This window comes from Vipera ursinii, assembly GCF_947247035.1.
Source record: "Vipera ursinii genome assembly, chromosome: 1".
NCBI classification, from domain to species: Eukaryota; Metazoa; Chordata; class Lepidosauria; order Squamata; family Viperidae; genus Vipera; species Vipera ursinii.
In genome coordinates this window covers 235,555,054-235,579,516 of record NC_139512.1, presented here as the reverse complement: position 1 = coordinate 235,579,516, position 24,463 = coordinate 235,555,054, and the positions used below count along the sequence as shown (strand labels likewise).

At 35.9% G+C, this 24,463-nt stretch overlaps 1 protein-coding gene across 26 annotated transcripts in view; it reads right to left on the bottom strand.

The window, feature by feature from the left end:
- Positions 1 to 24,463, bottom strand: part of RIMS1 (regulating synaptic membrane exocytosis 1) — a gene marked incomplete at both ends in the record, with an annotated part of 283,958 nt that overhangs the window by 76,988 nt on the left and 182,507 nt on the right. For 8 of the 26 annotated variants that reach the window (XM_083350616.1, XM_083350618.1, XM_083350605.1 and 5 more), the window contains 12 exons: positions 4,208 to 4,297; positions 8,150 to 8,212; positions 10,134 to 10,259; positions 11,028 to 11,181; positions 13,879 to 13,950; positions 15,130 to 15,286; positions 15,392 to 15,563; positions 16,037 to 16,167; positions 17,915 to 18,027; positions 19,273 to 19,319; positions 21,651 to 21,774; positions 23,020 to 23,119. In XM_083350616.1, coding sequence (XP_083206742.1) covers positions 4,208 to 4,297; positions 8,150 to 8,212; positions 10,134 to 10,259; positions 11,028 to 11,181; positions 13,879 to 13,950; positions 15,130 to 15,286; positions 15,392 to 15,563; positions 16,037 to 16,167; positions 17,915 to 18,027; positions 19,273 to 19,319; positions 21,651 to 21,774; positions 23,020 to 23,119 — 1,349 coding nt within the window. Of the gene's footprint in view, positions 1 to 4,207; positions 4,298 to 4,792; positions 4,907 to 5,990; positions 6,069 to 8,149; positions 8,213 to 10,133; positions 10,260 to 11,027; positions 11,185 to 13,878; positions 13,951 to 15,129; positions 15,287 to 15,391; positions 15,564 to 16,036; positions 16,168 to 17,914; positions 18,028 to 19,272; positions 19,320 to 21,650; positions 21,775 to 23,019; positions 23,120 to 24,463 lie in introns of all 26 variants that reach the window. The other 18 variants (XM_083350604.1, XM_083350600.1, XM_083350607.1 and 15 more) reach the window with 8 other exon arrangements.

Genomic DNA, 24,463 nt, shown 5'->3' with positions numbered 1-24,463 from the left:
TAAAATCACTTCAAGATCTTAAAATCTCTTATATCTCCAGAAACTCTTGCGCTTGCAAAAGACTTATTAGCAACTTTCTAACTGAACCATCTTTTCTTTTCACAAAAGTGCTTTAAAGGGGTTTTTGGGGGAGTTGTGGCACTTTTTCTAATTCCTTAGAGGACATTTGGTTATAAAGAAGGAAAAATCCTCTTGCTCTGGTATCCTAGATTATGAGGTACTCGGTGTCAAAATTAAAATATTTGCTCGATCTTTTGGTCTTTCTTCTTCAGAAATTTTAACAGCTAAATTTAAACTTTAAGTTGGTTACATTAACTGCCGTTTTGAATTCTGTTATGAGACTATCTTATTTTTATGGTGACCGTATGATTATTTTTATCATACACACATATAGGCAAAAAATTTAATCCCACTCCATAAAGGTTCACTTTTTATTAACTTCCTATATTATTTCTGGAAACACTTTTCTCCACTTTTCCCATTTCATCCATCATGGTGAGATTGCACTTATTTACTCGTTGTTGGTAAAAACATGAATTGGGCATGCTTGCCACTGCTGTGGCTACTGCCTGTAGATGGCCTTGGGTTAGGCTGAAACAGGAAATAAGATTTGTCCCGTGTTTGGGGCCTAAGCAAGTGTATTCTAAATACTAAACAAACATTACACACACACACACACACACACACACACACACACACAAATATATATATCAGCCTAACCTAAGGCCATCCACAACCTGTAGTCACAACTGTGACAACTCATTATTTGTGTAAATTTTTTGGATTGCTAACAAAGAATTAATGGCCATATCAGTCTCCCTTTAATTCTTTGTTAGCAATCCAAAAAATTTACACACACACACACACACACACACACACACACACACACACACACGTGTGTGTGTGTGTGTGTGTGTGTGTGTGTGTTAAGTGTTTCTTAAGTATTTAGAATACCTTGCTAGGCCCCAAACAGGGGACAAATCTTTATTTCCTGTTTCAGCCTAACCCAAGGCCATCCACAGGCAGTAGTCACAGCAGTGACAGCTCATATTTGTGCAATCCAAAAAATTTACACACACACACACACACACACACACACACACTTACATACACACACGGTTGTGCAATCAGGCTAAAAGAATTGGCTTAATATTGCAGAATACCCTTCAGTCATAATATCAGCTGATTCAAATTTCCAGACGTCAGTTCAAAAGCTTGAACACCATTGAAGATCAGTGCTGCTCCCAAAATAAATTATGTAAAATAAATTGCTACTGTCAGCCCATACAATTCTGCACACTAGGCAAGTAGAGCTTTTAAATTATATAAAGCACTTCCTGAAATAAACATTTCTGTAAAGTTTCCCCCATGTTCATAGCTCCTGGTCCTGTATTGGATGTTTAGGGGTATTTGGGGTGTTCAGGGTGTATGGGATGTTCAGAAGTACCTGCTGCACCGTTTTTAGGGCTGCTTGTTCACCTGGTGCTCAGTTCTTACCTGTGGCGCCCATTAGCTTTTATATGACAGCAGCCATACCCCCAATAAAATCATCTAGGCAGATGGTCCAAACCACCTGAGATCACCAAGCTAACAAATGTAAACAGTTTCAAATACTTGGGAAGCATCATCTTGAGCAATGGGACTTTGGATAAAGAAATTGACTTCAGGATCAGCAAGACCAGCCAGGCACTAGATCAGTTGTATATTAGAGTGCTCAATCAACATAACAACTATATTTCCAGCAAACTAAAAGTCTACAAAACTGTGGTTTCCCCCTCCCTCCTATGTGGATGTAAGTTCTGGATTCTGTACTGATGATACATCAAACAATTGGAGAAATTTCACTTGCACTCTCTCCGCTCCACTCTTGGCATTTGTGGGCAAGGCTATGTTTCAACCTAGATGTTTTGGATGATACAAAGGCCTCCAGCACAAAGTCCCTGATTATCAAAACCCGAGGCTGTGGTTGGAACATGCCATCAGAATGGATGACCACTGTATGTCACACTGGTTGCTTTATAGCATATGGAGTCTGGGGAGAGACTTCAAGGTTGACCGTGCAAGCACAACAATGAAAGTGTGAAAGAAGCCCTATGCCACTCTCCAACCAAGGGAACCAGAAGCTGCAGCTGTTGACAGAATCTGGTAGTGAGCCCCAGGCTATAAAACTACCACCGGATTTGAAGACAGGCACTACCAAAACCTGATAGAAAACTATGAGTGGCATCACAGAATAACTTTCATAGTTACTAAAATGGACTTATATTATGCTAGACTCTGTGCTTTCAGGTTGGGACTGCAGAGCTACCTCTGTGTCCACAGATGAGCTGCTGCCCAACAGAGTGTCTTCTTTGACTCAACCAGATATCTATCTATCTATCTATCTATCTATCTATCTATCTATCTATCTATCTATCTATCTATCTATCTATCCATCCATCCATCCATCCATCCATCCATCCATCCATCCATCCATCCATCTATCTATCTATCTATCTATCTATCTATCTATCTATCTATCTATCTATCTATCTATCTATCTATCTATCTATCTATCTATCTATCTATCTATCTATCATCTATATCTATCTATCTATCTATCTATCTATCTATCTATCTATCATCTATCTATCTATCTAACTGGAAACTGGAAGCAGAGAGGAAAAGGTCATAAGATAGACAGACAGACAGACACAGACAGACACAGACAGACAGATAGATAGATACAGATAGAATCTATCTATCTATATACATGAATTATGACCTTTTCATCTTTGCTTCCAGTTTTACAGTGAAATAGTTTTATTTATCAGTTATTTGGAATCACTAAGGATAATGTGCATCAGAATCTAAAAAGTATGTTGGGCTAAAGTTTCCCAGAGAAAAAGCTTAAAGATTATATAAACTATCACTATGAGTTGTTTGTGGAAAGGCAAGGACAGTTACCATTATTCTAATGAAACTGTCAGGATAGGGCATGGATTTGAATCCAAGATGTTATATGCTGAGGTATCAGTCTTAATTGTTAAGAGACAATAAATTATGGGAAATTCTTTGTTTTTTAAGCATCTCAGTAATTTTGTGCTCTGCTTATTTTTAACAATGTCCCTGAGAAAAGGATAAATACACTTATATCCTAATTCTTCCTCCAATAAGCTCAAAGTGCTTAGAATAGGGTTTACAAGCATATTTGATAATACATCAACTGAAGAATATGTTATGTTTCATAAAATGTTCAGGATAAATAAACTGGCCTAATTTTTGATTTGTTGTCCTTTTTATATTCAATATTGCATGTGCCATAAAACCAAAAATGTTAAGACAAATGCTGTTGACTTGGATTAGATTCCATATGAAAACAAAAGAAAATTAAACCATAAAGCTTTAGTTACAATTATAATAATACCTTGCATCTCTGCAGTTTATTGATAAAATATAATCAAAATATAATCAAACATTTAAAAATGAACCCTATGTCCTAATGTAGTTGAATAACACAATGAAAGGTGATGAAACAGAAGCAGTCATGTTTGTATCAGTTGAGTATATGTTTCCTTCTTTTGGTTTCAGTAGAAACTAGAATTTTGTTGACAGTTGAAAGGGCCACTAATATCGGATTCCCATTCCCATTTTCTGAGTATATTTTCAGCCTGATTCTAACCTTCACTAGACAATTTGCTAAATGGGCAATATCTATAACCGATGAGTTAAATACATTAAATGTTAACAATATTTTTTGAAGGTTGTCAGTCAAGGAAAAACAACTTTTTGACATTTTGCACATATGCAAATTTATTGTTACCCAAACTTCCATGGACCAGTTCCAACTTTGTCAGATGGAGAAATAACAAAAGTAGTGTTCAGTTAAACTATCTCAATTGTTAATAAAGTGTTGCTATCAGCATACCGAGGACTTTTGCAAACAACAATGGCACATATTCAGACCAAACCAAACCAAATCAAACCAGAATGTGAGTGAAAAAGAATTGTGAACAAGAGCTGAAGATGCTAGGCGCTGTTATAATCACATCAAACATGTTAGAAGCATGGCATCTATGACTGCTGAATCGATAAATATTTACATATATGAAAATAGGCACGTGTAATAATCAGTGAAGCAAATAAAAAGCTGATACAGAAAAAGCAACAAAGGTAATACTGATCACCAGCACAAATGACACGATGTTGAGAAGTCTTTCTTTTATACCTTTCTCGTTCTGGTGAATGCAAACTAGTATCAGGCTTCAAGCAGTTAGTACTAGCACTCCTAGCCCTGTCAAGCGAGGGCTGCAGTTCACTAATGCATCCAATGGAAGAGAAGGAGAAGAAAAACAAAAGAAAAACAAAGAAAGGAATAGCATGTTAGATATTAAATCAAAGCAATGTTCTTTCTACACAAGATGTTAAGTTACAATAAAGTCATGGAGATATAAAGGAACAGGTTGGATGAAGCATGGCAAGAAGATTGTTCAAACAATACAAAAAGGATAAAAAACTAAATTTGGTTGCATAAAATGGTATCATATGCTGCAATCTTATCCTAGGAAGTCAATTTATTGGCTTTCATAAGCAAGATTACAGCTCAGCAGTGGGTAATGAAGCTGGCCAATACCAATATAAAAAGTGGAAAGAAAATATGAAAATAAATATATCTGTATCGTTATTTCTTTGAAGGAAAACAGAACACAAAGTGATGGAATTCCATTGGCTTGAAGGAAAAAGATATTCTACCATGAAGACAATTATTCTAAATAAATAAATACAGGGGAAGATGCTTTGTCTGAAACCTTACCTAACCAACAGTCCTCCTGTAAATCTTGATACATGTGAGTTAAGACAATTAGGATGAAGTGAATTATGCTGACTAAGCACTGATTTGGCCTTAATATATGCAGGCAGGGTTGAGCTTCACAATTCAAAATAATTCATGAAAAAGAAAAAGAAAAAAGTTTCACAAAGAATGCAAATCACACAGGAAGGGAAAAAAAGAGAATACATACAAAATTAAAATATCCAAAACATACATCAGTGTGGTATAAGCATCAGAAATTCAGGAGGGAAAACTGGTGGGACGATAAAGAATCCTAGGAATATCCTAAGAAAGTAGCCCATTCTATTCAATAGGACATAGAACTGAGTAAGTATGGATAAGTTTATAGATTCCAGCTACAAAATCATTCAGCTGTGCAATGAATGTTTATACTGGAAAACAATTTAAATGGAATTAAAGTTTGACCAAACTACTTTGCTAGGCAGAAGGCTATACTGTTATCTAAGAAGCTAAGGCAACCATAAAGTTATGTTTAATTTGTGGTGATATAATAAGGTACATTCAAGTATCTTGACAATATGGATGTGGTTTGTCTTAGACGTCTTTTGCTATTTTTTTTTACTTCCACGTCTATTACAGGTAGTCCCTAACTTTTGATACAATTGGGTCACTAAGTGATGCCAGGCATAAAGTGAGTCATCACGTCACCAGTCGTTAAGCAAACCAGTTTTCCCCATTGACTTTGCTTGTTGCAAGCCATCTGGGAAGGTTGCAAATGGCAATCACAAGACCTAAGACTTTGTAACCGTCATAGAGTAGATATATGCTGACTGCCAGGAATCCAAATTGCATCATATGACTGCAGGGATGCTGTGACAGTCATTATGAGGACTGGTCATAAGTCGCATTTTTTACTTATGTAGTAACTTGGAATGTTCACTGAACCAATTGTCATAAGTTGAGGACTGCCTGTAAAGAACCCTGCTATTTTGTGATAATCTCCCATCCAAGAACTTGTGAGGAGTAATCTGGCTTAGCTGCTATAGATCAGCCAAACAAGCTGGGTACTGCAACCTAGCAAAGCATTTAAGAGAAGGTGTGGTTGTGTAGTTATGTGTTAAGATAGAGAGGCTGGCTGACAATTCCATTTGAAAAATATGTCCTTTTTTCTCTAGAATTCTATGTGAGAACTTTCATGTGACAGCAACAGATTTCTTACCTGTAAAGATTCCAGTAAGTGCCATTCTCAAGTAAAGGCATCTTGGGAGGTAGTGATTTATAGTGCCTAACAGAGTTTCTTGAATGTGACAGAAAAGAAGGGGGAAAGAGCCATGCAAGAAACAAAAATATATAGGCAGAGATGAAACAGGGCTAGACGAAATAGTAAATTACGATGCAGCAAAACATTCATGTAAGTCATTTGCTGTTTGTTGGCAAATATTGTTAATAATTACATCTACCTGGCCCACTGGAACAGGAATGTTGTGGGCCCAACTATCAAGGAAGTATACCTGGTGGGACCTAGAAAAAGGGCCTTATCTGTGGTGGTTCTCTACCTTGGCAACATCATCCCTCCAGAGATAAGATTGAACCCCACCTTGTTGTTTTTCCACAAAGCCTTGAACACATGGTTTTGTCAGCAGGCTTGGGGAACCTATTTAGGCTCAATCAAGTGACTTATCTCATCCCATTATCACCACCATGGAGTGGCATGCTGGTTAATTGTGTATTTTTAACTGTGGATTTTTAATGCTATACACTGCCTGGAATCACTGTGTCAACTGGACAGCTACATAAATTTGTTTTAATAAATAAATAAATAAATACTAACAGTGCTTGCTAATTTAAATAATAAAAGTTTAAACTCTACCCATCTATTGAAATTGTACTGCATCAAAAATAGCAACTCACAGTCACTGAATTGTTCAGGAGAACTTTATTCTTCAATTGGCCATATTTGAGCATAGTTCTCAAGTTTATTTTTCATGTATGTATGTATGTATATTAATAAAATAAAATTGTGAGTATGGCCTGCATGAAATAGAGTGAAGTGTCTAGGAATCTGATTTTCAGTTTCAGAAAAGGACCCAGTCTTTTACAAAATAATAACAAACTATTCGCCTATCACTTTTATTACTGCTGTATAATCATTACATTGATTCATCTATAATATTCTGCTTTCCACATCTATTTTTTTAAGATGTGACTACCAGAATTTCTAACTACTTTCCCCCCCCCTGTGAACAGCATAAGCTTTTTGCAAGTTCCCTCCAGTGTTCAGATAGGGCTTATCCTGCAGTATCTGGGGAAGAAGCATTTGCTGCTACTCTTGTTTATATACCACCACCTTTCTGCAAATATCACCAAGGTAGTTATTTATTAATGAATTTACAGTTATGGGTTAAAAAGAAGGGTAAAAATGCAAGATATGCAAAATAAAAGCCAGGTTGTGGCAAATGTCATGTAGGCTTGTGTAATGGCATGGTTTCTGACCATCGTTGTTTTGATCACTTTCATATCTTGATCATTTAATCAGATGGGCACAGGTGCTTCATTTGGATAACGTGAGCTTAGGGGAGAGAGGAACTCCATCTACCAAGAGTGACAGAAAGGGCATTTGAAAGTACACATATAGTTGTTTAAATTTCACCACGTATAAGGACTTTGGACAGGAGATGTTACCATCTCCCAGTGGATAACCTCGAAGGCAGAGAATCTACGGCTGAGGTATAAACTTAAAACATTTGGAGACGGTAAAAGGTGAATAAATCAGTTCATTATAACAGAATCGTGAGGTTTTAAGTGTATCCCCTTTGGACTGCACATGAGGTTGAAACCTCCCTGCTATGTCTGCGATAAGAAGCACTTGTGTCCATAAAGTTTTGCAATGAATAAGAGCACTTAATTTTACATCAGAAATGATCAGTACGTATAAAACCGAAAACTCAAAATCATAAAGTAAAAGAACTAAACAAATAATTGTAAAGAATGAAACACAGAATAACCCTGCCGTGCATTTGAAGGCCTATTTTGGCTTGTAGTTACAGCGCTTGCAACGGATCAATTGCTAAATATGAAATTTGTCCTAACAGAAGTTACAAGATCTAGACATTACAGGATATATATAAACATATGAAACAGCTGCTCAGATCCATAGATTTGGATTCATTAAACTCATTCTTTGAATCGACTGATGCTTCAGTATAAGAAAACTTTTAAAAATAACTAAACAATTAGGCAGCCTATCATCTGCAGTAGGACTAACAGGAATACGAGTTTCTGGGGAAACAGAATGATTTGTAAACTTAAAAAAAGATGTGACAGACATACACCAGAACTATTTATAAGCAAGCTTAGTTACCAAATGCCTGTATTTACCTGGTAGTATGTAGGCACTCTGCACTTCTTCCTCGTTTTGCCCTGGGCAGCATAAGAAGCTCACTGCACAGACAGGATTGGACGATGAATGAAACAGTTACATAAATATGAAGCATTAAATAGCATGAATTTATGCCATGATATGTAAATGAAAACACAAAATAAAGCAGAAATTCTGAACTGAGATAGTCCTTTTGATAAGCTTTAAAGAATTTTTTTATTAGACTACTGCTTTTATATGTCAGCAAAAAGCAGCTGTTTACTACATTAGGTCAATTTTTTAACAGATAAAGCTTTAGTTTCAACAATTTCTAAGCAGCCTAAATTTACACACTACTGAGCCTTAACATCCAAAACAGTTTTGTAAGTTTTGTTTCTCAAGTCACATTTGGCAGGATTTTCTACTATTTTACATTATAAACAAGTGTAATGGAAGTAAAAGGTTCATTAAAATGAGCACAAAATGCTCAGAGTTAAAAAAAATGTAGCATGAAAGTGTCTCTCTGCTCCTAGCAAAGAATTAGGGAAACCCAAAAATTACTAGCTATTTATGCCTTATTAACATACTTAATGTTTTCAAGGTTGCTTTCATCTGTTCTTGATAGCAAATGCCTACATGTAAAATTCGAACCCTTTAAAAAAATAAAAATAAAAGAAGGCGCCACACATTAATTTTAGCCTGGTCCAGACTGGTGTTTCTTCATTAGAAGCAGCTATAAGTTACAGGAGACCATGAAACAAAAACAAAGAGAGTAGTTCTTGGGTATAGCATGCATGCTAATAATATCTCTTTTTTTAAAAAAAATCCTGGATAAATAAAAATGAATTCCCCATAAAATAGATTATTTTGTCAAGTAAAGCTTATGTTTATGAAGCTATGACATTATAAAAAAAAACCATGTTTAGTAGGCAGATAAATGTAAACATTTTTGAGGTAGCAAAACTCTGATCTACATGCCACCATACTATTATGTACTTGGAGAACTTATCAGCAATGTAAACTGAATAATAAGATTGACAAAAAGTGTTAACATATAATTCACTGCCATCTGGCATGCTATACAACAGCATTATAGTAATCTTAGTAGTAAAACTATGACATTTAATATTTTACATGTGAACCAAAATACTGCAAAGAAGAATAAAGAATAGAGCTATTCCATAAATTCCACACGGAAAATTATATGTAAATGTCCCTCTTCCAATCTTGTCCCCAGGGAATCATTAAAGGAGTAGGTATGATGTGTCCTTGACATAATAGTTGTCAGATTTGCAAAAGTGCCATCGCATGCCACATTTAGCCTACAAATTCTAACAAGAAGTTGTTGATGTACACATGCAAGCCACAAAGCTAAGATTGCTATGGAGAGATATTAACGTTCCCTTATTTTTTTTAATATGTCCTCCCCTAATTTATCAAAGTGGCAGCTGATTATCCAGAAAGTACTGTTTTTGTAAGATCCAGCAGTCATCATCCTGTTAATTGTACAAATCAGAGCATCAGACATCCCACATTCTGCTCAGAGAGTTCTTAACACATTTCTTACAAAGCACTGTTCAGTTCAGGGTTAGAGTTAGGCTAAAGGTGCAAGCCGTTCCATTAATTGTTCTCTCTGTCAGGAAATTTCTCCTTGGTTCCAAATCGGATCTCTCATTAATAAGCTGCCACCTATTGTTTCTTGTCCTACCCTCAGCAGCTTCAGACAACAGGTCAACCCTCTCCTAGGTGTGTCAATCCCTCAAGTACTAGAAAGACAGCATAAAAAAAATGTTTGAGAAATTGGCAGCAAAAGCAGTGACTGTAAGGGTTCAGTAAGGTGGAAAAGCTCCACAAAGAGGTGGGTAAAAGGATTGCCTTAGGATATGAATAGGTACTTGGTTGCTGCTGTTATAGATATGAGGACTTTTTTCATCTATTTTAGAAAGAAAGTATTTTAAAAGCTGCACTGTTACTTTAACAGAAATATAAAGATACAAAACATACCCTTCTTGATCTGATAAATACTGATTATCCCTGTCTCTGGGTCTGCGGTCAACTGGGCTTCGGGAGGCATCATGGTGTCGAGTTGGAGAACGTGATCTTCTCATTTGATGAATTTCATCTAAACTCCTGGTTGATAGAATAATGAACAAATACATTAATATAAATGTATGTGTAAAATTCTTACGTCTCATCACTTTGATGCAAATAGAGGAATATTGATATAGGAATGTAAAATACATATAATCCAGTCTAGTATAATAGCTTTTTGTAGCCATTTGTTCTCCTGATGTGTTGTGACTAACATTTTCAGAATTTCCAGGTAGCACATAATTAATATTAATATTTAATTCAGTGACTTGATGGTGAGAGAAAGCAAAAACCCTTGGCAATATTGCTGAATTCTTCTGGTATTTCCTTGCTGCACCAAGCTTTTTGGCAAGAGCTTTAGCTCTTTCTCTATAAATTACTTCCTTGACAGGAAGCCCTAAGGACAGTGTGGAACATGATGGTATCAAAAAGTAAAATGCATTAAGCGATTGATAGAATAATCTTGTTTAGGAAACAGTGAATGAAGAATTGCCTAGGTATAGTGAGTTATTAAGAGAACTACACAAGGATCTAATAATTCTCTTCATGGCAAATTGACCACGGCAGAGGCAACAGTCACACTTATGTCAAAGGGAGCACAAAATACCTAAAAGAATATAAACTTCACATATCTATAACCACAAAAATCTGCCCCTCTCACAGTTGCCCACTTTTAAATCCAGATGAATTCAATGGAAAAGTGCTAGAAATACTGTAGTGGGGTTCTAGATTACTCCATTTTGTATAGACTAACAATTACTGTTGGCGCAAGAGTTAATGATGAAGCAGCTACATTTTCAATCTTACCTCTGTAATGGCACATTTGGTAAACGAGAACGGGTCCTGCCCTGATCGTCACCACGGTGAGGAGATACAGATCGTGAACGATGATGAATTGTTCTTTGCTGTTCTGGCACAGTTAATGTTGCAGATTTACTTTCTCTACTGCTAGACCTATAGCCTACTGGTGAAAGTGTAACAAAATTAATTTAGCTTGGATCACAAATAGTAATGAATTAATAATCAGATTGGTCTTTTCAAGAAAGCATCTTTGTTTATTACAAGATTTTCAAATAGTTGTTTCACCAGTGAAAATCCTGAAATATCATGCAACTAGGTCTAACAAATAGCATTATATTTAAATGTATATAAGAGGGAAAAGCATAAACATAGGTACAGAAGAATTTACATGCAGACTAAGAAATTCCCAAAGGTGAAAAAATGAAAAAGAGCAAATATAATATCTAAATAATAATTAGATATTAATTTCTAGGACGGTCAGTTTTTCAAATCTTCAGTATTTTCAGATGAAATCTGTACATCTTTGGCTGCAACCCTGAAACAATGCTATTGCCGAAATTACTGCAAGCAACAGAATAGCTTATGAGTAATTGTTCTAAGATTGAAGCTTCAGTTTCATTTTCAGTTAGGTTAGCTGCTGATGTGAATATGATACAAAATTCACTTAAGAAAGTATTGCTCAACATTGAAAAAATCAGTAGAACTTCCTTTGCCCAGAATTAAACTTTTTTGCTATCACTATCACAAATTATTGTTAGTGGACCTAGCACATAAAAACAATAGACAAAGAAAACTATAACTAAAGGCCATCAAAACTGCAAATTAGTTACAGAGCTTACAATATGAATGCAGACGTGAATGATGCCTTCCACTGAAATAGCAAAAACCACACGTGGCTTCTTGTTGAAAGAAAATTTACATTTTGTTCTCCTATAGGAAGAACTACCTATGCACAGGAAGCATGATGAACCAATGGAGTTCAAAAAGAAAATCTTTCAAAAGGTGAAAAGATACCAACTCGCAATCAAGTTCTTCTAACAATAAGAATAAAATGCCTGAACTGTAGCATAAATAGAGCCTTGGTGGAGCAGTGGGCTAATGCCTCCTTAAGTAACACCAGCTGCCTGCAATTAGTGCAGGTTCGCATCCCACCAGGCTCAAGGTTGACTCAGCCTTCCATCCTTCCGAGGTAGGTAAAATGAGGACCCAGATTGTTGGGGGCAATTAAGCTGACTTTGTAATAATGCCGCTTGGGGTGTGTGTGAAAGCCCTAATAAGCAGGCATATACATAGAATGAAGGCTACTGCTAAGCTTGTAAGCCGCCCTGAGTCTTCGGAGAAGGGTGGGATATAAATGGAATTAAAATAAAAATAAAAAAGCAGCAGGCTACTTAAATCAATCCTTTAGTTGAAGGAACAGTATATAACTTAAATTTAGTGGTTCTTAAAGAACCTCAGCTTCTAAGGAAGAATACAAAAGAGTTTATAGGAATCCTCATGCAGAATATATTCCATACTTTTCTCTCATAAATTCTGTGTGATTGCGTTGTGAATGGAAGATGATTTGTGACATGGATAAAATAATTGCTTATGATGTAAATTATGAGATAACTTTCCCTGTTTAATTATATTTATGTTAAAATGCATCCTTATCTGCAAAACTAAAACTATCAAGGATTTTTAAACATATACATTAGACAATGGACACTATATATATGCTTTTATTCAATAGCCTGTGTTGCCAATAGACAGTATAAAGACAATATTGTATGACAAAAGGTAACAACATATGGCTTAATTATAACAATATAACTGAGATTATTAGCTTATTTATTAGTAAGCTAATTTAGAGAAGCTAAACTATTGTTGAAGAAAAATAGCAAAATAGATGATTAACTATTATGACATCTTTCTTGATTTTCAGTTAACAGAGCACTGCATTCTTTAACATAATTAACACCTCCCAAAAATATGGTAGAATGAACTTAGGTGATATACTGTTCTAGGCTTGCTGGACAAAGTTGTTGTATAATGTGCATTAATATATACCAGATCAAAATGGCATTGGTAACCATACTAGCCAGTCATTATTTCAAATAGAGAAAAGTAAGAATATCTAAAATTCTTTCAAACTGTTTATTACAGTTCATTATCTGGTTGAAATATCTGGTTGAAACGTGAAGTTGGGGCTGGGTTTTTTTTTAAATTTTGAGCATATTTTTGAATTCAAGCTCTGACTGGCTGCAGGAAACATGCAGCATTTCCTATAATGTTGAACACTGTATTTCTAGAATTTTGATTTTATCTTACAGAAATTGCTTAAATCTTCTTTTATGGATATATTTAAGATAAAGAAAACTAATGAATGTTTGTAAGAGTTATAAAATATATCGCCATGCTACATGCACTACATACAGCCATGCATTTTCAATACATTCCATGGTGCACCTGTCTGGTTTGAAAACAAGAAAAAATAATTGAGATTTTTATTATTTAGGCTATATATTTGAATGTATTTCTGGATTATCTTTTATTTCAAAACATGAAATGAAACGCCTACATTTTGTACAGATAGGTTTATTTTACATTGGTATCAATATTAAATATTAACATTGTAACACATCATTGCCTCTGACCATTCTCTACAGATGTAGTAGAACGGAAGATTAATTTTAATTCAGGAACAAATAAATTTTAGAATGTGTCACCGTGGAACAATACAACATGCACCTTTCTGGAAAACATGATCTTCCCAACTCAAGTTCTTTCAAAAATCTAGAAAATTCAAACTTGGAAGAGGAAAAGGGACAGGGAAGTAGAAGCAAAGGATGTAGGACCATGCTCTTCACCCACGCACCTGAAGGAACTACTCCAATACCATCATCAACCTCATTATCTGAGATGTCACTATCACTGATTCGCTGAGATCCTGTGCAACAGTAAGGCAAATACTGTATACTTGGTACTTTTGCAAAAGGTTTAAATATGTGTAAGCAAAATTATTTGGGAGAGTTAAATAAATGGGATGCATTTCAGAACTAAAAAAAGAGAATAATAATAATTGTAAAAAGAAAAAAAGCTATTGCAAAGTGGCTCAGAATCAGAACATATTTTCATCTCTGGTACTAGCTATAATTCCAAGCATATTGTGACATTACAATGACTAACTGGATTGTAGCATTTATTGTGAACTTGCCCATACAGGGACCTGGTATATCTGATTTCACATTACTTAATTGCTACTGTATATATCTTATCCTATATATCAAATGTACCTAATGCTTCTTTCTCCTATTTTACCCACAACAACCCTGTCAGGTGTGTTGGGCTGTGATTGGCCCAAAGTCACTTAGCTGGCTTTCATGCTTAAGGCGGGACTACAACTCAGTCTCCTGAGTTTTGCCTTAACCACTGCACCATAACTGGTTCAGTAAAGTTCATACATCATATTAAACCAAAACAAATCAATTCACATTATGGTTTAATGCAACGTGTGAATCCAGTGATTCGCACAAGCAAGTACTGACTGACGTTTCAGTTATTATGGGATCGATGATTATCCATATATTATAGCTGAGCCAAAATGGACAACAGTTTCCATTCTCATGTTAATTGTGAACCTAAACCACCTAACGAAAAAAAGTTAAGAGGTAATGAAATTGGGAAGTATTGAAAATCTTACTGACAAATCATCAAAGGAAAAGCTGCTGAACATAGAGGCAGCCACAAAGCACTCCTAGCAGCCATTTCTTGACCTCTAAAATGAAAGTAGGAAGCATTCCTCCTACTTTGTCAGATTTCAGCATGATGGCAATATAGCCAGGTCTGGCCTTTGCAAACACTATCATAATAATTACAATCACAATATTATGCATGCCCCTTTAAAAAGCAAGTCCTACTCAGTTTAAAGAACCCGATTTTCAGCCTAAAAAGGTTACTTTACTATGGAAGTTCTGAAAACACTGAGACAGCACGAGTTAAATCTTGGTGGAGATCTTGGAAACCCATACGTTTTACTGAATGTAGTTGCTTCAATTTTTATAAATGTTGACATCATAATTACTAGTCAAAAAGTTCTACCAAAATGAAAGCGGAATTCTGTGCCTACTTTGTAATTTTTTGCTGGAATTTTCTCCACCATGGACATGTCTCCTTGGCATGAAAGGTGATGGCTGAGGAAGAGGTAGTGAGGATTCATCATGGGTCTGCAGCTTATACCAATGTGGATCATCATCTAAAAGTGCAGTCTCCAACTCTATGAGAATCTATGAGGAAGTACAGCAAAATTCATTTTTGTTTAACAATAGGAACAAACTGCTTCAAGATTCTATTCCACATTTAAAATAAAATGGTGGCACATGCACATTCACCTCTCCGAGGAAGTCACTTTCTTCTTCTTGTACTCTTGGCTGATCCCAAACAGTGATTTCTAACATCCGTTCTCTAAAATCTTTACGGTGCACATGTGAATAGAGAAATGTTTGATTCCATTTTGGTTCTAAGCTTTTCTTTACTGTTTTTGTCCTTCTTTTACTCTTATCACTGAAACATAAAAAGTCATTGTAAATCATCAAAAATCCAGATAAGTATTTCCATCCCAGGCCTTTAGTCCCACTTTTTTTGGGAGGGGGCACTGCACATGGTGGAGGAGGACTAGGAGCCGCAGGTTGTCAACCCATGTTCTAGAATAGTGTTTCTCAATTTTGTTGACATTTAAGATGTGTGGATATTCACTCCCAGATCTTCCCAGCCAGCCTACTTAAAGTTGCCAACATTGAGCAACACTGTTCTAGAACAGAAGATATGGTAAAATAATGCATCATTCTTTGCACCTAAATAACTTTGGTGTTGTTTAGAGACAGATTCTGGTTTGCATCACAGAAAATAAAATTAAAAATTGGCCACTAACCCTTCATCAAGAAGAGTAATATTGAAGTTGCAATGAATTTCACAATTAAAGGGCTTAATTGAGATGCTTCAATCTGTACAAGATGGTCTTTCATTTGAAGTCTTACCTTCTATCTGGAAGAAAGTACATTTTCACATATGGGTTTCTTGGTCGTCCATCTAATCTAGGTGGCAGATCTGTTGCTTGAAGAACATTCACTATTAACTGATGCCCCACTTTATCATACCATAGTTTAACCTAAAATATTAAAAGAGCTCTACATTATCAATAAAATATGTCAATTTGGTTTTATTTTTATCTACATTAGACTGATAAAGGAAGCAACAATACACTCATTAAATAATAGAAAACATACAAGTAATTCTTCTCCGCATTAAACCCTGTCTATGATATGCTACCTTCAACTAAAATAATCTTGATCTATGGAAACTGATTTGAAAGGAAATCTGGGAAGTAAAAAGTGGAGGAACTTTTTCCATACAAACTATGATTAAATTACAAAATGCACTAAAAATGAGATTTTGTAATCTCTCTTAGGTTACCAGTACTTTTAAATGGGATTAGACAGCTTCCTGTAGGATGAATCTATAAATGAATATGTATATTATCTATATGTGATTTCCACTCCAAAGACAGGTTCTTGGTAGGCAACAGGAGAGGATTATTCTTTAGATTCTACCGTATAAGAGGACAACTGAAGGCAGGAATTAATATCTGAAGGTGCATGGTACAGTGTGCCCAGCAGCCCAATCTATTGAATCAGTCAGCTATGCCATATTTTTTTTAAAGCAGAGAGTTTACTTCAGTGATTGTAATAGGCAGGAAAACTATACAGGATGTCACAATAATAATAATAATAATAATAATAATAATAATAATAATAATAATAATAATAATAATAATAATAGTTGGAAGGGACCTTGGAGGTCATCTAGTCCAACCCCCTGCTCAGGCAGGAAACCTTATACCATTTCAGGCAAATGGCTGTCCAGTCTCTTCTTAAAAACCTCCAGTGTTGGAGCATTCACCACCTCTGTAGGCAGGCTGTTCCACTGGTTAATTGTTCTAACTGTCAAGAAGTTTCTCCTTAGTTCTAGGTTGCTTCTCTCCTTGACTAGTTTCCATCCGTTGCTTCTTGTCCTGCTTTCAGGTGCTTTGGAGAAGAGCTTGACTCCCTCTTCTTTGTGGTAGCCCCTGAGATATTGGAACACTGCTATCATGTCACCCCTCACCCTTCTCTTCATTAAACTATGTTTTAGCCTCCAGCCCCCTAATCATCTTTGTTGCTCTTCTCTGTACCCTTTCTAGAGTCTCGACATCTTTTTTACATCGTGGTGACCAAAACTGGATGCAGTATTCCAGGTGTAGCCTTACCAAAGCATTGTAAAGTGGTATTAGTACTGGACCTGAGTTTACTGTTTTTGCCATCTTTCATATCAGCTACCATTTTGTACACATCATTCCCACTCCCTGTCCTGTAAGACAGTACACTTCCATTCCCCAAACAACTTTTGGGGAATAAGCTTCCAACAGAGCAATTAAATATCACTATGTAGCATTGTCTGTGTATGTGTGCATTTTTGCATGGGTCTGTGTTCATATTTCTATAGATGCACATGTGTATAAAAGTGGGGTCAGTGGCTAGTGAGTGGCTAACATAAAGAGGAACCACTCTCATAGCAGGACTGAGTTTGAACTTCATTTTTAAAAAATTGTTTTCATAACATAGGATTGGTCCTGTTGTATAAGTACATGCCAAAATGTTTTCTGAGGAATAGATTATTATGGGGAAAAAATGGCACCTAGGAGTTGAAAATGAGTGATAGCACACAATCAATCGATTTTAATACTATGCTGTAAGCATACACATATGCTTAGTTAAAATGCAGTAAACTTACATTTACCAAACAATGTAAATATTAATATTGCGAGACATCTACGAGCAGACAAAATGTGTTTTCTAGCACCATAAGTCTATACTTACTGACAGCTGCCCAGGTAGGACTTGTGGTGCATCTTTTAAAGCTCCAGGGCTAGTAGGGGAAATAACAGAAATTGAAGGTCGTTCCATTTTTTGAGATTCAAATGAGCTAGAACCTGGAAAGGGAAGTAAAGAATTTGAAAGAAATCATCTTAAAAGAAGAAGGTATGAGTGAACAAGAGAGCACTAGCCAAAATAACAATAATATCAACAGCAATAATAATGGAAATAACTGGGCCTTCTTTTTTTGCCATATCTGCAAAACAAATGGCAGAAAGAAAAAAAGAAAGAAGAACAAGAAAAATTAAATGAAATGAAAAGACTTAAATACTTAGAAATGCCAAAATATGTTACATTTTCAACAAAGTTTTAAATACTTGTAAACACAATATAGCTTTTGAGCAAGGAGAGCTATTGAAACGTATCAGTCAAGGAAATCAAATTCCTCTAATATGATCATTTGCATTCATATAGTCTATACATGAGGAGATATATTTGCTACAACATGAAGAAAGCCCTGACACAGTAGATTTTAAAAGAATAAAGAAATGCTTGTAATTCTTTTGCAAAAGATAAGGAATGATAAGGAATCTCTTTTTTAAAAAAGCATCAGAAAAAATGAGTATTTGTTCCTGGAATTATTTCTCAGTTGTACTATAATGGATAATTGTGACAATAGAGTTGTGAAACAAAGGACGAAAAGAAAGGGATAAATACTAAAGTTGAGAATTCACTCTGTACTGCTCTAAAAATTATGCATTTGTTTTCCACAAAGAATCTAGTTTATATTCAGCCAAAATTCCTTGTGTTATGCTTAGAACGATGGAATTTGGACAACCTCAGTTGACAAAATGGAAAATTAAGCCACATGATATTATGTCTTCTTTTCTGGGTTTGAAAATTAACATTAAACCAGAACTCTAGTTCAGAAAACTCTGGTTTATACAAAGTGAGAAAGGGGAGAGAAAAAAATGCCAGTTCTCATGATTATACTTTAGGTTGGGGAAAGAGTTCAAAGTGAATAGTTAAAGTTAATTTGTATGATCAAGCAGCTTATTTTGGTAACTTTTGAGGTTCAAAAGAAAAGCATGTCACAATCTTGTAATATGACTGCGGTTGACCAGTTTGTATCATGAGTCAGACATTGCAAATGGTTTCCCTGGTAGTATGTACTACAGCTATTTATTGTCCCATGTATTTAGTATGAATCTTGCAGACTACCATTTGGTATGAATAAAATATATACAGCATGAAAAATCACTGTGGATGGAGGGATGACCGTGCTGGTAAACTAATACTGAATGACAAGTTATGAATCAACATTGTTCAATCTCAGCAGCTGGAACAAAATCAATACTCACTAGACTCTAGTGGAGGATGAGAAGTTTCAGGAATCCTTGGAATGTCACTGAAATGTATAAATAAAATTTTGAAATGCCTATTGATCCACAGAGCAATGTTATAAATTAATTTTAGTCTATATATACAAGTATTTAATGTTATTTAATAAAGAGGTTGAGATCTTGAATGTTTATTCAAAAAAATTTTTTTTCATCCCAGATTTAATGCTTTTGACATATCTCTTCTAGACAATTACTTTTTTTGAATTTGCTCAATTTCTTAACAAAGATGGGAACTCATCTCTCTTAAGGAATATGATATGAAAATGATACAAACAGCAATGTCAATATAAATATTTATATTCTGGTTTGGCAGTCCGCTATATTTTTCTACCACACACCAGGAAAAAGTAAATAGGAGAGGAGTGAAACTACAAAATACTAATTTGAGGAGGGGGGGGGAATGTATTTAATTCACTAGAAATGTTTATACACACACCTGAAGGGGTTTGCTGAATTAAACCTACAAAAGAACCTTATAATAACAGAAAGAGAAACAGAAACTTGGAAACAGTTAGGCAAGCAAACATAATCCCCGTTTTTAAATACATCATGTTACAATATGCATGGAAACACACCTAATTTCATTTAATTTAATAATTTAATTTGTATACCGCCCTTCTCCCGAAGGACTCAGGGCGGTGAACAGGGCAATACATAATAAAAACCAGGATACAAAAATTAAAAAGTAATTAAACTACAATGCCCGTAATAAATTAATACATATTAAAAGTTAAAAACGATTATAAAACCCAGCCCCAACCCATCAGACCAGGCCAGCTTGTTCAAAAAGAAAAGTTTTGAGATCACGCCAAAAGGAGCGAAGGTCGGGGGCCGTTCGGAGCTCAACCGGCATTAAATTAAATTAAATTAAATTAAATTAAATTAAATTAAATTAAATTAAATTAAATTAAATGCCATTATTATAGACTACCACCCTCCGTAAGTCTCCAGGCCTTTTAAAACATTACATCAGGGGTGTCAAACTTAATTTCATTGAGGGCCGCATCAGCATTGCCGTTGCCCTCAGGGGGCCGGGTGGGTATGGCCAGGCTGGGTGTGGCCTACTGGGTGGGCGTGGCTAGAGTGCGTATGGCCTACTAGGTGGGCATGGCCAGCTCTACATCGTTTGCATCAAGGGTGCCTATGGGGGCCTGGGCAGGAGTGGGACAGATCTGAGGGTCTCTGGCAGAAGGAGGGTCTCTGGGCCAGGGCCAAGGCAATGGGGGCCATTCCCTCACTGTTTCCAGGATGGCTTCGCGGGCCACATGAAACCACTTCGCGGGCTGGATCCGGCCCCCGGGCCTTGTGTTTGACATGTCTGCATTACATTAAGAACAATAACACCAACACTAAAAGAATATAGTGAGTAAAACGGTCTTCCTGCCCAGCATCCAGTAATAGCAGCAATCAGAATTAAAAGCTTAAGTCTTTCCCACCTTCCTAAATGACAGAAAAGTGGGTAAGGAATTCCAAAGGGGAGGAGCCATTATGGCCCATTCTCCTGACTACCTTCTACAAATTTTCATTGGGGAGGAGGGAATCAACAGTTGATAGGTTTTTATGAGATAATCCTGAATGTATTCAGGCAAAAGCTATTAAGGGCTGCACAGATGATAACCGCTTGATTATTATCTGCAGCCAATGTTGTGTTGGCAACACTGATGGTATATGATTATGGTGGCCCTCACCCATTGATAAGAGGGCTGCTGGGTTTTGCTGTAGCTTCCTGATAGTCTTCAAGAGCAGCCCTCGACATAGCACATTGCAGTGTTCTACCCTAGATAGGATAAGGGCATATTGCAGTTAACAATTCAGATAGATACACGATGGTGTGCTTCATAACATAACATTCATCCTTTCCCAGCTGATTTAGCACACTGAGAGGGAAAGGTGAAAATGAAGTGGTAATTAATAGAAAATAGACTGGATCCAAACTTGGTAACATTTACCAAAGATCCATTAAAATAAATGGATCTTAAATTAGCTTCAGTAAATCTGAAGAAACAGTATAGCAGGAGATGTCTAACTGGTGATGAGATCTGTACCAAAATATACAAAACATGACATATATTAGTAAGAACATTTTCTCCTTATAGTTAACGTTATACCTGGAGCTTTCCAGACTTGATGCCAAGGACTTTTGTCTTGAGACTCCAATGTTAAGTTTGCCGCTTCATTCTTTTTTACTTTATATTTTTAGTGTGCCAATGTGTATCTTATTGTTAATGTTACATGCTTTTATATGACATGCCTGCATTTATCAGAGAGAAGGGAGAGAGAGACAGAGAGAAAGGAAGGGGAGGAGTCTAAGAAAGAAATTGCAAAGCAAACTTTACCCAATAGGCCTTGAAACAATAATTTCAACTTGAGGTTCTGATTTGGATTCTAAAATAATATTGTAAACTTCTTCATTTGTAGCTCCAGGAAGTGGTTTACCATTCCACTCTAGAACTTCATCACCTGGAATTTAAAAACAAAGGATACATTCTTTTGTATGATTTCACTCACAGAGACACATGCATAGACAAATATAAATTGCTAGATTCTTTTCTAGGCCATATCTGTGGGTGTAAATTCAAAGACAATAAAACTTTGCAATCTTCTGACATCAAAACACCAAGCTGTCACCAAAATTGAAATGGCTTGGCAGAAAGATGTCAGGAAACCTAACTGGGCCATCACCCAGTTCTGTTAACACAACATGCAATAGGGCCAGTATAGGTAGTTAGAGCACAGCATGTGCTATTAAGGAGGAAGAATTTGATACCATTCTTCTTTTCTTAGTACTAGTACCAGGACTTCTTAATCAGTATATTCAGTCAGTCAGTCTGTTTGTCTGTCTCTCTATCACTGATTGATCACATTGTAAGCTGTCCAGCAGAGTCTCTTCAACAGGGAGGTGGGCAGCATATAAATTTAATAAATAAATAAACTGTAGCCAGCCAAGAGCAGAAGATTAACCAGGCAACATGAGACAGACTAAAATCTATTTAAGAGGTCAGCTGAAAATTGAAACTCTTCCAAGTGATTTTAATATTTAATTTTCTCAGGAGGTCTCAGATTTTGTTCTGTCAGGCTGTGAGCAGCTTGGCCATTTTGATATTATAGTGCAATGCAGCATACTTCCACTGTAACACAGCTGGTTGATTTCTTATTATCTCAAGGCAAAACCTGATGGTTTCCTTCCTTTAGCCCAGCAAATGTTTTTGCAGAGCTCTTGGACTTGCAAATGCTTCCCATTATTCTTTATAACAAGCCTCTGGTGCAGAGAAGGTCATTTCCTTCTTTTTCATATAACGTTTATGGAAATTAGTCCAGAATTAAGGTTTTGGTTTTGTTCACATACACTGGAGTAGTATCAATATTTAGATTATACGTATTTTTTCCAGTTCTTTATACCTTTCTGTCAGATATAACTCAGATCTATATACTCTTAGAGACATAACTTTATACATTATAAAAATAGTTTTAGCATATGCAAATCTTTACTTTGTGTACAGAGTACTTCTAAACGTTCATCCAATAAAGATATATTTAACCAGTATAACTGCGTTCAGCTGAAATAGATAATCTTCACCTTGCCCCTAGTAAGTTGAAATATGTATGGAGGGAACTATACACTGAAACTGCAAATATAGTACACAACAGTAGCATTATACAGGTTTTGAGAATATTAAGACAAAATCATTCCCATAACTGAGATACCTGCTCTTAGATGTCCCACCACATCAGCCAAGCTACCTTTCTTTACTTTGGTAATGAAGGCACCAAGTCGTCCTAAATCGGTCATTTTTCCTCCTACAACCTGAAAATAAATATGCCACCTTTCAGAATACCAAACTGCATTTTAACTAAAATAATGGGAATCTATATTCAGTTCAATGCCTTTCACTTATATAACCACAGAAACCTTGCATCTTTCAGAGGAAGATAATTGCTTGGGCGAAGTTGATACTTTAGATAGATTTTTTTAAAGAGATCCATGTTCATGTGACTATTTAAACTTGCAAAAAGTTCAGTTTAAGAACCCTTCCTGTTGAACAACTGAAAGGCACTTCTGTTCTTGCAGAAGTAGAACGTACCTGTTTACTTTGTCAATCTAGGAAAATTGTTCGTTGCAAACATTTAATTAAGAAAACAGGCAATATTTCTGTTGGTTTTTAACCTTATGATTGCTGCCCAGAGTTGCAACTGATAAGATGGGCAACCATCTAAACCAGGGCTCTTCAAACTTGGCCCTTTTATGACTTGTGGACTTCAACTCCCAGAATTCCTCAGCCAGGCACACTGGCTGAGGAATTCTGGGAGTTGAAGCCCACAAGTCATAAAAAGGACAAGTTTGAAGAGCCCTGATCTAAACCAATCAATAGGAAGCATCATCACAGTAGTGGAGTTTCCTGGCTTTTTATGTATAGCAGCTGGTCTGACCTATCTTACTTAAAGTTGTGTGTGTGCCATCTGATTGGCCTACCTACTTGATCTGGCTGTACTATTTCATCTTAAGAGTGTTCCTTTCATTGTTTCTGTTCTCACTGATATGCGTATTGATTGCTGGGTATGTGATAGGGAGGGAAGGAGAATATGCTCTGGGTCTTTGCTTTCTTTTTTAAATAGTTGCATACTAGGTTTGTCTCTCTGTGTCTGCTGATGGTTGATGTATGAGAATACCAAGCTATTATGAATTATCTTGCTTTCTTGGATTTGGCTTGATCTAAAACACTTAGTTTTCCAATTGAATTTATGGTTCAATTTGCTGAGGTGTCATGAAATTAAAGAATTTATATCAAGCTGCTTTCTGGTGTTCACTTATGCATTCTGCTAATCTTCTGATAGTGACTTTCACAGTCTTTACATGGTATGTTGTAAATAATTCCTGTTCTGCATTTTTGTAGTTATTGGATTTAGGGGATTGTTTAAGAGAGATTGGAGAGATTGCTGCTGTGGTGTTTGCATATAGTATCTTCTAATTTGTTTATGTATCTATCCATCAATTTGAAAGTAAGTGATGTGGCAAAGGTCTATCAGCTCTATGATTCTAGCTTTTTCCAGTTTTATACAGTTGGCTAGGTATGATACTTTATATAGTAAAGCTTCAATGAATATTCTGCCAGTGTTGAATATATGGAGGCAAGAATGCTGTGACATCAAA